The sequence below is a fragment of the Diabrotica virgifera genome, chromosome 7 (genome assembly GCF_917563875.1).
Source record: "Diabrotica virgifera virgifera chromosome 7, PGI_DIABVI_V3a".
Taxonomy (NCBI): domain Eukaryota; kingdom Metazoa; phylum Arthropoda; class Insecta; order Coleoptera; family Chrysomelidae; genus Diabrotica; species Diabrotica virgifera.
Genome location: NC_065449.1, coordinates 53,807,819 through 53,822,512, shown reverse-complemented (window position 1 = coordinate 53,822,512; position 14,694 = coordinate 53,807,819). Strand labels below are relative to the sequence as shown.

The following is a 14,694-nucleotide window of genomic DNA, read 5'->3' as shown; positions in this document are numbered from 1 at the left end:
TCGACTAAAGTAGCCAATATAAGTATAGGGGACTATAGCAAGGGGATTTTCTCCACTCTTATTAAGTAATAAAATAAAGGCAATGAACAGTAATAATAATATACATTCTCATTTATGTTACTGTAGGTGGTGCACAAAATAGTGTACTAAAGTATAGCTGTAAATTTCAAACCTGAATATTATTTTTTTTTACATTTTGGCTTCCATCATAACATTCTATTTCACTGAATATAAAATAGTTTATTAAAGTAGCACTTTACCGCACAAAAATGACACTTTACTATGTAGTAATTACTCTGACAATAAAACCGAGGTTCTTAAAAAATTATTTAGATATTTAAATATTAGATTATTGTAATTATTATACACTTTGGAAGAGCCATATAAAATAGATTCGGTTTTTCTAGTAATAGTACCTACACATTAAAAGAAAATCCGATACAAGTACGGTCAATTTTAGATTTAAAAAAAATGCTCTTTCTCAAGAATCTAATTTCTATTACTATATCAAATCAGGTAATTGTTATTCACCAACCATTATATCGCTTCCTGCTCTCCATACATAGATTTCGAAATATAAGGTTTTCTTATTCTGTGACAATTGCGGGCTTGCTGGATTACAGAAATTTCTTTAAGTTTTGAAAGAAAATGGTCACCTCTCAGTGAAGGAGTTATACATTACAATTTATCAGAGGCCAAAACTACAGAGCCCAGAACACACAGGCTTATAGCCCAATAAATGACCGTTTTGGAGTGTAATTTCCAGGGGCAACTCCGAATTGCATGAAAATTTGGATTTAGGTTCTACTTACCCTCCACTTCAAAGTTGAATTTGTGCTGTTGGTTGCTTTTACTTGGGGGTGACATTTACCCCTTCTCGGAGGATGAAAAACGCGTGTTTAAAATAAGGCCGGAAATGGATAAATTGACTTATTTTAAGCACCTTCTGTTCTATAAAGTTTTTTACGTAAGTCAATCCTTTTTGAGTTATTCGCGAATTAAAATGTTGATTTTTCGACAAAAAAATCTACGTTTTCAGACCTTTTTTCCAAATAACTGAAAAAGTAAATATTTTATCAAAAAAAAAATATTTTTTGCAAAAGTGTAGCCTATAAAAAAACAAAAAAATGGTGTACCAGTAAAGTCTACAAATTGAGTAGAAGCAAATCGAATAATTCAACGCCAAATCACCGAAGAAAGAAGCGTTTTTCGGGAAAACATTATTAACATTTTTAAAGTATCGATAAAAAGCTTATTATTTGTTTTTTACAAAAGTTTACAGCATCAAAAATAAACGAGTTACACTGAAAAAAAAAGTTGGCCCCTTTTTTTTTGGTAAAAAAAATCGTGAAAACCTCCCTCTATTTAGCACCCTAAATGAAATTAATCGTTTGACTTTACCATCTATTTTAACTGTATGTGTATTGTTTATATGATCTGTAAGTTTGATTGGTTTGAAGTGCTTATTTTTGAAAACATTTGGTTTTATAGTAAAAAAAATTTTTCTAAAAATTTTTGAAAAATTTCATTTTTTCAAAATAACTTAAAAAGTATTAGTGATAAGAAAAATCTTAAATAGTAAAAATATGTAGGTTTTGCTATTCTAAATATGCTAGTTTCATTTTGTTTCTCCGTAAGACAAAAATTGGTTAAGATGGCTGTTCAAAATTTGCATACACTCGTGATTAGTGACCAATTCAAGCTTTCTCAATTATAACCCTTTCAAAAATAAACACTTTAAACCGGTGAGACTGACAGATCATATAAAAAATAGATAGGTAAGTAAATTTTTTGTAAAGCGGTAGCGATTAATTTCATTTGGGGAGCTAAACACGGCGAGATTTTCATTATTTAAAAAAAAAAGAGGGCCAACTTTATTGTGAGCGAAACTCGCTTATTTTTAATGCTAAAACTTTTGTTAACAATTAAAACAAAGCTTTTTATGAACACCTTAAAAAAGTTTAAACGGGGTTTTCCCGAAAAGTGCTTAATTTTTCGGTGATTTTACCTTGAAATATTTGATTTGGAATTAGACGAATAAGAACGTATTTTTCATGAGCTACAACTTTGTTTTTATTTGATAGATAGACTTTACTGATACACCATTTTTTTGGGTTTTTTTATAAGCTACACTTTTGCTAAGGATATTTTTTTCGACAAAATATTTACTTTTTGAGTTATTTGCGAAAAACCGTCTGAAAACGTAGTTTTTTTTGTCGAAAAATCAATATTTTCAATGGCAAATAACTCGAAAAGTATTAACAAGCGTAAAAATCTGTATAGAACAAAAGTTGCTTAAAATCAGTCAATTTATCCATTTCCGGTCTTATCTTAAATGTATGTTTTTTCACCCCCGAGAAGGGGTGACTGTCACCCCCCAAGTAAAAGCAACCAACGGCACAATTTCAACTTTGAAGTTGAGGGTAAGTAGAACCTAAATCCAAATTTTCATGCATTTCGGAGTTGCCCCTGAAAATTACACGGTATCGCCGAATTTCCCGTTCATTTACTGGGCTATTATACCTGCCTGTAGGGATGGCACAGCCACAGTTGCCCTTAATGCGTTTTAAAGTCAAACTTCTATAATCAAATATTTAAAATTTTCTCAGTAATATTCAACCTCTTCACAATTAAATAAAAAATAATTCTGAACCGTTCTAGCATTAAAACCGTTTCTCCTCTGACCACCCTCTGAAGATGATCTCCTCCGTAATACAACAACCACCACTGGCTACTATCAGTGATCAACGACAAGTGCCACCGCCAAAAACACACATCCTAAAGAGGCGACAAAAGTCACCTAAAACAGAATTCACAAAAAATTCACCATTGAATTTAATTCAACACCACAAACCGAACTACAATGATGATGAAAGGAATGACAACAAAAGCGAAATTTTCCCATTTAAACTGGACTAAGAATTACACGAAATTTTAGACAACTATAATACAACAAAGGATTCCTTATAGGGATGTCCACATCTTGAGTACCTACCAATTTAAATAAGGTTGAAAATACACGAAAAACATAAAACATTAAAGGAATTGGAATATTAATAAAAAACAGTTGCCCACTGTTTGCACGTGAATACAATGTTTGAAGGCTTTATAGATTACGAGAAGACATTTGACAGAGTAAGGCACGCCCAACTCAATACAATTTTGGAATAAAAGCAAATACACAAGCGATATATAAGAATAATAAAACTTATAACCAGAGAGCGCACATAAAAATAAGTCACAAACAGTCGAAGAACATCAAAATTAAAAGAGTACTACCACAAGTGTGTATTCTCTCTCGATTACTATTTAACTTGCACTCGGAAGTCATTAAGCAAGACGCACTGAACAACGAAACCACTAGTGTCATAACAAACGGAATTCCTATTAATAACTTGAGGCATGCGGATGACACCTTGTTCATGACAGAGAATATTGAAGATTTGCGGAAAATAGTTCAAGTTTTCATACGGCAAGGTAACATCATCGTCTAAACATGAACCTAGATAAAACCAAGTTTCTAATTTTTACTAAATATAAAGTTCGACATTATTCACGGCAAAAATATCGGACGTATTTTATATAAAAATAAATATCTTGGGGAACATTATAATTTATATCTTATCCTATAAATGGAAAAAATGATTTAGCAAAGGAACTGACAACCAAAATAAAAAAACCCATTTATAAAAATGAATTAAATATTTGACAATATAACTGATTATAATCGTAAAAATTATACTCCTATAGAGTATAAAGACAGCCACTTTAAATAAAGCCATGATGAGAAGAGAAGAATTCTGAGAATATCTTAACGTAGATAGAGTCAGGAATGAAGACTTGCGAACACTTTTAAAAGAAACAGAACTAAATAATGAAAAAAGATAAGGAAACTGCAATACCTTGGCTACTTGATAAGAGGAACAAAATACCAGCTTATGCAGAATGCCATGCACGGAAAAATTTTAGGAAAGGGTAGTGTAAGGAGACGTAGAGGTTGTCATGACTGCGCAATCCCAAAGAGTGGTTTAATTACTCGTCTAATCACCTTTTTAGAGGAGCACTCAACAGTGTTCAAATAAACATGATGATAGCTAACCTTCGAAAGAATTCGGTAGTCTAAAGAGAAAGAAACCTAAAGCTTTTAGGAAAGAGTATCGTTAGGAGACGAACATCGTAGCTGCGCAATCTTAAAAAGTGGTTTAATTACTCGTTTAATCAGCCTTTCAAAGCAGCACTAAAAGTGTTCAAATAATCATGATCATAGTTAACCTTCGAAATAATTCGGCAGTACCAAGGAAAGAAACCAGAGTATTGTTAGGAGATGAATGTCATGACTGCGAAATCTCAAAGAGTGGTTTAATTATTCGCCTAATCAGCTTTTTAGAGCAGCACTTAACAGTGTTCAAATAATGATGATGATAGTTAACCTTAGAAAGAATTCGGCAGTACAAGAGAAAGAAGCCTAAAGCTTTTAAGAAAGAGTAGCGTTAGAAGACGAATGTTATGGCTGCGCAATATTAAAAAGTGGTTTAATTACTCGTCCTATCACCTTTTTAGAGCAGCACTCAACAGTGTTGAAATAAACATGATGATAGCTAACCTTCGAAAGAATTCGGTAGTCTAAAGAGAAAGAAACCTAAAGCTTTTAGGAAAGAGTAGCGTTAGGAGACGAACATCGTGGCTGCGCAATCTTAAAGAGTGGTTTAACTACTCGTCTAAACAGCTTTTTAGAGCGGCACTCATCATCATCAACCCGTACGCGTCCACTGCGGGACACAGGTCTCCCCCAGCTCTTTCCATCTGTCTCTGTTTTGTGTGAACATGTGGTTCGTGGGAGTCCTCTGCTCCGTGTGTTTCTTTTCGTGACCTGCACTCGACAATACGTTTTGTCCATCAGTTGTCAGACAATCTGGCGACGTGTCCTACCCAATTCCGCTTTAATTACGCAATTTTTTCGACAGCGTCTGTTGTTTTTGTTCTACGACGTATTTTGGAATTCGGTCCCTCAGGGAGACACCCAAAATCTGGCGCTCCATAGCTCTCTGAGTTATGCGAATCTTGTTCATTACCTTTTTTGTGAGTGTTAATGTTTCCGCTCCATAAGTGAGTACAGGCAACACACACTGGTCAAAGATTTTCCTTTTCTGCTGTTGAACACTATAAAGTGCTGCATAAGCAGCACTTAACAGTGTTCAAATAATCATGATGATCACCTTCTAAAGAAGTCGGCAGTTCAAGAGAAAGAAGCATAAAGCTTGCAATAAACGGGCTGAAGGACTTTTATCATTAGTGCTTTTTACAGGGTTTTAGAAAATAATATTAATCAGATTAAAGCACAATTTTTACAGAAGTAAAAATAGAATAATTTCGAAACAGTATTAAATTAAAGGAGATTTTTTCTCACCTCCTTTCTTCTTTACAATATTCAATATTGTCTGTTTTTAAAATATCTTGTTAGTTAGGTTATTGGTCGATCATCAACATTTATTTGATCCATCTTATAATATCCTTACGTGCTTTACTTCTAATTTGCACGTTCCATCCATTTCCTTATGTAAACCCATTCATTTATATTTTAAATTTCACATAATTTTCATGTCTTCGCTCTTCTGTTTTTAACAGTTAAGGTCTTTCCAGGTATTTTCTATTATCCAATGTTGGCATAGCTATAGATTTCAGTAATTAACATCAAAACGTTATTTTTGTTAAAATTATTGTGAGTTAAAACCGTTACTCCGTAAAAAACTTAATGTACTACTAATCAAAAGTATTGTTTTTACATACATCCTGTAAACAATGCATAAATGTTCAATTGGCATTTATCCTAACTGTTCTTATTGGAAACAATATTGTTAACCAGTCATTGTCAAAGTAATAGGTAATACGGAAAAGTTAACAACTATCTAAACATGTAGGTACCTAAACACAACAAAGACCGGTAGTTGGCACGTATTTTAAATAATAAAATATCAGTAATTTTCATTTTATGATTAATATGTCACAATAATATAGCTTCTGCTCAATCTGAAAGTAGTGATTTTGGTTTGTTCTAAAGTACTAAAAAATTATTACCTGCCATTTTAGGATGGCTATGTGATTAAATACACTTTTTATTCCTACTTACGCAATGAGCAAAATACAAAGAAGATAGGATATCTTAAAAGTTGTTTTGCTCTTGCTGTTCTCTGATTTTGTATATTTTAATTATATTTATAAATTCTACTCTCATTTATAGTTACCATTATCTTTGATTTTATTCCTTGCGTTTATCAGCATCGTTATTTACATTTCTCCATAGGTTTCTATCTCAGATAAATCATCAATTCCCCTCACAAGTATGCTCTGCCTAAGCTTTTCTCACCCGTTCCTATTTTCTATTCTTTTCTTTTAATTGTTACTTTGGAAGCTGCCATACGAAAGATTTCTTTGGCTGAGCGGTTAAAGTATCTCCTCAGGTCTTTTATCAGTTCTGGAGTTCTTCTAATGATTTACTCCCTGTTCTTTACCTTCCAATATTATTTGAAAATACCGAAGTATTGTATATCCCCTTGATCAATGTTTAGTAATTATTCTTTTTGTGTTTTTACGCCACTGAGGCATTTCAAAATAAAACTCAATTTTGAAGTCTTCGGTTAATTTGTAACAACCAAATATTTTTTCTTTTTTGTAAGCGCCTTCTCTTTCATATGACGCTCCGCTTTTATGCAAAAAGGAATAGAACATGTTAACACAGATATTTTCATTTCCTTAATACATTCTCAAGAACTACCTAATACTAGAACATTAAACCAGAACAATAACAGAAAGAACCACTAATACAATTTTAACTAGGCGCAAATCTACAAAAATTGTTCAATTTTAGCCTCATTTCTTGTCACAATCGTGCATATATCCTGGTAAATTTATTATTTATTTTTGTAAAAGGTGATTCAGTTAAATTCACTAAACTTAACAGAGAGGTAGCTTTGGCAATGCTGATTAAAAGTTCTTATTCCTCCATGACTTGGCAGTCAATTATTTTTGAGGTATAGAGCTTCAAAATGTCGGTTTTAGTACATTTTTTAAAATCATGATTTTGGGATTTTTTTTTGACAGGTAACCAATAAGAAATATCATTCTTATACCGTCTTCGTGTATATAGGGTTTCAGGTGCTGTATATTGAACAGGATTATAAAACCGCTAAACGCCGTAACAATGAGTGGCGCATACAATATTCCAACTACAAAATAGCTGATATGAACATTACGTGGCGCAAAAATGTATTTTTATTTCGATGGAAAATAAAATTCTAGTTTTGTTTTGAAAGATTTTTCCATAATATTTGCTAAATTTGAAGTAACTCCCGCCACAAAATAGTAACTTTGATACAGTTTGCATTTTAAAGCTCTTTTGTGGCGCGTTTTACTCCAAATTTAACAAATACTAGGGAAAAATCTTTGAAAATAAAACTAGAATTTTATTTTCTAATAAAATGAAAATACATTTTTGCGCTATTTAATATTCATATCAGCTCTTTTGTAGCTAGAATATTGTATGCGCCACTAATTTTTTACGGCGTTTAGCAGTTTTTTATTTTTGTGTCATGGTCATGACTTTTTCAAAGTTTCTTATAAATTAAATGTATGAAGTTAAATGTCATGTATCTAAATTACAAGTTTAGCGTTATAAATGGTCACCTTTGTCTCATTATCTCCCAAATAACCTAGTGGTTACGACACTAAACTTGTGATAGGATCATCCGAGTATACAGGGTGTTAGTAAATAAGTATGAACAATTTTAAGCGCTGATTCTACATAAAAAAATAATGCCGGTTTGTTCTATAAACATATGTCCGCAAATGCTTCGTTTGCGAGATACGGGGTGTTGAAATTTTTATTTTAAACTACCAATTTATTTATTGCTCTAAGACCAGTTGAGCTATGAAAATAAAATTTGGTGAGTTTTAGGAGGTAGTTATTGTGCATTTTTTGACATACAATTGAGAATTTTGTATTAATCATTGGCGCGCATACGGGTAATAGTCTGAATTTTTTTAAAGAGAAAAATAGTACGCCACTGAGATAACGCTAAACTAAATTTTATATTTCAAACTAAAAATTATTTTTAAATTCCAAGTTTAATTTTTGATAAAAAACCTTTCTTGTCTTTTTTTCATATGATGCACACTTTTTACGCAGAAAAATAAAAGATCTTGGCCCGTATTTTTCATTTCTTAATACATCATCAAGAACTATCCAATATAATAATAGTAAATAGGAACAATAACAGACAATATTACTAATAAGATTTCAACTAGGTGCAAAGCTGCAAGAAATGTTTAAAACGATCTTCTTTGCAGGTAACAGAAGAATTTTATATTCATCATTGGCGCGCGTACGGGTAAAGGTCTGAATTTTTTGAAGAAAAAAATAGTACGCCACTGATATATGTCAAACTAAAAATCATTTTTGAATTCCTCGTTTAATTTACGACAAAAAATCTTTCCTGCCTTTTTTCATACCAGGCGCCGTTTTTATACAAAAAAATAAAACATCTTAACGCTTACAAAGTATTTGAGGTAATTTCCATATACATAGAAACTTAGTTCAAATACTTTGTAAACGTTGAGATTTTTTTTTTTTAATAGAAACGGCGCCGCATATGAAAAAAGTCAGGAAATGTTTTTTGTCGTAAATTGAACCAGAAATTTAAAAATGATTTTTAATTTGACATATCTCAGTGGCGTACTATTTTTCTCTTAAAAAAATTCAGACCATAACCCGTACGCGCGCCAATGATGAATATAAAATTCTTCGATAACCTCTAAAGGAGCTTTAACATTTTTGTTGTAGCTCTGCACCTAGTTAAAATCTTATTAGTAATATTTTTTGTTATTGTTCCAGTTTAGTATTATTATATTGAATATTTCTTGATAATTTATTAAAAAAAAAATGAAAAATACGCGCCAAGATGTTTTTATTTTTCTGCATAAAAACGGTGCACCATATGAAAAAAAGGCAAGAAAGGATTTTTATCATAAATTAAAAGTGGAATTTAAAAATAATTTTTAATTTGAAATACCCCAGTGGCGTACTATTTTTTTCTTAAAAAAATTCAGACCATTACCCGTAGGCGCGCCAATGATAAATACAAAATTCTTAATTGTATGTCAAAAAAAAGTAACTACCTACTAAAACTCACCAATTTTCATAGCTCAACTGGTCTTAGAGCAATAAATAAATTGGCAGTTTTAAATAAAAATTTCAACACCCTGTATCTCGAAAACGAAGCATTTGCGGACATATGTTTATAGAGCAAACCGGCATTAATTCTTCATGTAGAATTAGCTCTTAAAATGTTTCATACTTATTTACTAACACCCTGTATATACATATCCCAGTATTTATTTTTCAATATAATTCTTTGTGACCATCAAAAGTACACTAGATTTTTTTTCTATTCGAAATATATTAAAAAAAAATGTTGGGATGGCCGGCAAATGAACTCTGATTGCCCGATCAAATTTAGCTACGTAACCACTACAATTACAATCACTACAACTTTCGGCGATAATGGTTAAATGGATTATACTTTTGGAGCTCGATAACTTCCAAACGGCTTAACCTATTTGATCACTGAACATGAGTTTGAAACGTATTGACAAGTAGTATCTGATGAATTCAAGGTCAAGTATGATAACTGTAGGTATTACAGGAATTTTCCCATTGGAAATAGATTTGATCATAGTTATGAAGCCAAACATAAAAATTCAAATTTTCCCAGATATGAGGTGTACACCGTTAGATGTGTCGCTCAGTTACTGGCGCAATTAGTAGGTTGAAATTTTGAGTAATTGTCGAAAAACCAAAATTTTCAAAGTTGGTTTTTTCGGCTATACTGAGCCGTGTGTATGTCTAATCTAGACCGCTTTTACACCATGTGAAAGCTTAACTCAACTCTATTGATTTGGTGTATTTGTGGTTTTCCTGTCTCTCCTTGAACGTAAGATATATACCCCCAAAAAATATGCCATTTTGTACCTACCCAGTCCTATAGCTGGCTTATTAGTTGTCAAAACTCACAATCTACACAGGGTCTAAATCTCCTCTGACCCCCTCTAGAAACACAGAAAAAAATTCAGATCGGTGTAACTTTTCCACACACATACATACATACCCACAAACATTTTCCTTTTTTTACTTAGAAATTGAATCAGATTTCTGAGCTCGGTAGCTTTTAAATGGTGTAACCCATTTTCAAAATAAGACATACGTTGGAAAGGTAATGATTAGTACTAGTAGAAGCCGCAAAGGTCGGAATAAATTTTCGAAATTTTGGGAAGTCTTGGGGACGAGAACGAAAAATAGACCCTAAATGGGAAGGGTTGTAAAATCCACACCCTTTGACCAAAATGACATGTGGATGGTTCACATGTGGATGGGCGAGTCTTCTTCTAAACTTTAAGATGGGATTTGGCCCAATTTTCATTTCAGTCAGATTTATAAAATCGAAAATTTCGTGTTAGTGTCGCATATAGGGGGATTGTGAGCCACTGGCGAGAACTGCCGTTCTCTGGCATGTATATTATACAAGTATGTATTATTTAAGTGGACTAAAAACAGTTTGAATCTCTGTAATTCAGAAAGAATTGATTTCTGAGTCTTTCGGCAATAAAGACTTTTGATCAGCATAACGAAAGCGCCATCTTTGCAACTTTTAGTCTATTTAACTGTAACTACTTTTACATACAAAAGTACCGGGTCCCTTTGAACTCAAATTGTCGATCAATTTTGTATTTTACTTTTAATAAGGTGTTATCCATCAAACTCAAACTTAGCTATACTGCTATACTTAGCTAATTATCATTAATCAAATTTACGAAAATAAAAAGCAGGTATCGAGCACTGAGTTTTATTAAATCTTAAGCTTGCTCAAGTATACTTTCGCTACTAAAGCATCTTCAGGGACATTTCGTCAAAAAAGGAAGGTATCCTCGAATGTCATTAACATTTGTCTGAATGGTGGCAACATATAACATATACTTAACATACACTAGATGAAGGACAAGCAGATAAAATTCGATTGCCGGTACTTAGGTACTTCTACGTATATTGAAGATGGAGGTACAATTGTACCTCATTGTACAATGATACGTAATTGTACAATTGTACCTCCATCTTCAATATATGTAGAAGTACCTAAGTACCGGCAACCGAATTTTATCTGCTTGCCCTTCATCTAGTGCATGTTAAGTATATGTTATATGTTAGGTTAAGTTGACACCATTATTTATTTTTTGCCGAAATGCCCTTGAAGATGCTCTAGGAGCGAAAGTGTACTTGGGCAAGATTTAAAAAAACACATTGCTCGATATCTGCCTTTTTTCGTAAATTTCATATATTCGAGCATTTACCACTTCCTATTTTATTAATCAAATTGTTTTTGCTTTACGTGCATTGGTAAGATTCTTGTAGTAAAGTTTAAAGATTAACACCATATTTTAGTTATATCAAAAAGCATAACTAATTATAATTTTTCTTTTCCAGGTATTTTATATAAAATTTCGTCAGGACGAAATTTCTACTTGTATGATATGAGGGCGGAAAAGTTTATTTGTTGGCGAAGTCGGAGACCTCGTGCGACGAGGGAATTACGCAACAAAGCACGACATAGAATGCACAGCCCTTTAATAGCAAGGGTAAGTAACTTATGCTATGCATATCAAACTATAATACTATCATATCACTAAAATCTATGCAATTTATTTTACACACATCTAATATTAGTGCAGTCACTCAAGGTTTTCACCTCCGATTTCGTTGAACCTCCATCGATTTTCATGAAAATTGGTGAGCAGTTAGAGGATACCTCAAGGAACAAAGGTGACATGATGCCAACTTGCGCTTTTACCCTGGGGGAGGATGCCACCCGTTTTCTGGGGTGAAAATTATTTTATTAAAAATAATACCACAAATCGATAGAGGGACAAATTCTAAGCAAAATTTGATATATTAAGTTATTAACATAAATCAACACTTTTTGAGTTATTAAAGATCAAAGATTTTATTTTTTCGTAAAAAAATGCATGTTTTAAAGCTGTTTTTCACGTATAACTCAAAAACTATTAGCTTTTATAAAAAAGTTATTCTTAGCAAAATTGAAGACAATAAAAAATTTAATACACTATTCTCTCAAAGTACTAAACTAATGTTAATTCAAAGTGAGTTATAGGTAATTGAATGTATATTTTTTTCGATGAGTACTCAAATCTAAGTATTCAAGCTTAAATAACGGGAAAACGATGCATTTTATAAAATATAACTGTAAAACACTTATCAAAGTACTTCAGAGTACCTAACAAATGAGCTCCAGAAGAAGTTAATAGCATCAAAATTAAGCAAGTTATGATGAAACTAAGAGAACCCTTTCGAATTTTTTAGGAAAAAGTGAAAAATTAAACATACGCAATTTCCACAAAAAGTAAAATTAATAGTAATCCTTACAAAAATTTCTTTGTATTAGCATAAGTAATGAGTTTAACAATTTTCACTGGTTTAGAATGCATATTTTTGAAAAATGATATAATTAAAAAAATCAGAATTTTTAAAATTATCGTCATTTTCATTTTTTTTTGATAACTATAAAAATACTCAATATACGTAAAAAATAGTAAAAAACCAAATTATAGTTTTTTCTATATCAAATATTGTACCATTTTTACCATTTCTGTAGGGTGAAAAATAACCGAGATAGAAACGTTTAAAGCTTAAATTTTGCTGCGAGAACCATGCAAACGTGGCCATTTAATCTTTGATTTGTAAAAAAGTAAGGGGTTTGAAAGATTAAATTTAACGAGTTTTAATAGCCTTTGTAATTACCTTTCAAACTGTTTTTAGGTGAACCTGATAGCTTAAAAATTGACGAGTTATTAAAAAAAAAGGATAACGTTTTTTGAAAAAATTTTTAAAAGATGAAGTTTGAAAAATTTTTGGATCATAAATTTTAATGCTATTAACTTGTTCGGTATCTCATTTGATAGATATTTCTAAGTACTTTCACATGTTTATGTTATAAAATGCATCATTTTTCCGTAATTTAAGCTTGAATAGTTAGATTTGGGTACTCGCCGAAAAAAAAAATGCATTCAATTACCTATAACTCACTTTTATTTAATATTAAAAGGTTTTTTTAGTAAGGAGTTTAGTTAATTTTTCGTTAGCTTCAATTTTGGTAATAATAACTTTTTTGTAAAACTTATAGTTTTTGAGTTATCTTTAAAAAATCGGTTAAAAAAATGCATTTTTCTTACGAATAATTAAAAACTTTAATCTTCAATAACTAAAGTTTTGATTTATTTTAATAACTTTATATAACAAATTTTGCTTAGAATTTGTCCCCCTATGTAATTATGGGGTTATTTTTAATAAAATAATTTTCACCCCGAGAAGGGGCGGCATCCACCCCCAGGGTAAAAGCGCAAGTTGACACAATGTCACCTTTGTTTCTTGAGATATCCTCTAACCACTCACCAATTTTCATGCAAATCTATGGAGGTTGAACGAAATCGGAGGTGATAGCTTCAGTGACTCCACTATATTTATTGACGAAACATAATAAATAGAAGTAACTGTTTTTTGGTATAAAGCACGTAAAGATTATTATTATTAGATGATAATTAAGTAATTTTCAAGTTTCTTGACATAAAATGTAAACGGTGCTAAAATTCGTTTCTGTTTCTTCCCCACAAAAAAAAAACAAAAGCGAAAGTAGGTACAGGCAGAAAAGACCACTTACACCGATTAATAAAATTAAACAAAAGTCGAATATTTATAATATTTTTTTAAAATTTTTCTTGTATTTTTTTTACTTATAATACTGGTATTTATTGAATGTGCTACTTATCTATAATTCGGTCAGATGGCTTAAGCGGGCCAGGCGGACGAATTGCATTCACTTCACTCTGAATGATCCACCGGATCCATGGTTCACACCCTTGCTAGAAAACAGAAATACTAACATAGTAGTTTAAACCGAGAGTGAGTATCGAGAATCATCTCATGAAAAATCGTGGAATATAATTTACTAATAATATCTGAAGGTTTTCACTTAAGTCATAGTATTCAAATTATGCATGGCACAACTACATCTAAAAATCGTCAAACATTAGCTGAACTGGATGCAATTACCTATTGAGAATTTTTTTGTTTAACCATTAAAAGATAAATAAACATTTATTTTTTCTTCAATTACTTTTATTAATTTATTATTTATGATTGCTATTTAAACGGAATATCCCAGTTTTCAATTTCAATTTGATGAAATCTCATAAGTAATTTACGATGAAGTAAACAGTTTTATAACAATATATTTTAACACTACGCTATAATAAACAATTGCATTTATCTGGGTATTTCCCCGTTGGTGTACGAGTATTGTATTGTAATACCTCAGCAATTTAATATGCAGTAGGTGGTATTTTTACTATATTTTGCCTACTATTAGGTGTCATTGGACTTTAAAATATTTCCAGACGAAATTATATATCTACAGATTTGATATTTACTACTAAACAATAATTATTGTACCTATTCTTATGAACTAGAGCTCTAGTCGTAAAATTTTATATTTATTATAAAACAATTTTTTTATAATTTTCCTATTCTTATACTATGGCATGCATGTACTATCCTCCCTTTTTTCAATAATTGTT

At 31.4% G+C, this 14,694-nt stretch overlaps 1 protein-coding gene across 4 annotated transcripts in view; it reads left to right on the top strand.

Moving 5' to 3' along the window:
- LOC114334647 (uncharacterized) overlaps positions 1-14,694 on the top strand; it is a 702,930-nt gene that overhangs the window by 672,794 nt on the left and 15,442 nt on the right. For all 4 annotated transcript variants that reach the window (XM_028284740.2, XM_028284755.2, XM_028284761.2 and 1 more), the window contains one exon: positions 11,531-11,682. In XM_028284740.2, the coding sequence (XP_028140541.1) occupies positions 11,531-11,682 (152 nt within the window). The remainder of the gene's footprint in view (positions 1-11,530; positions 11,683-14,694) is intronic.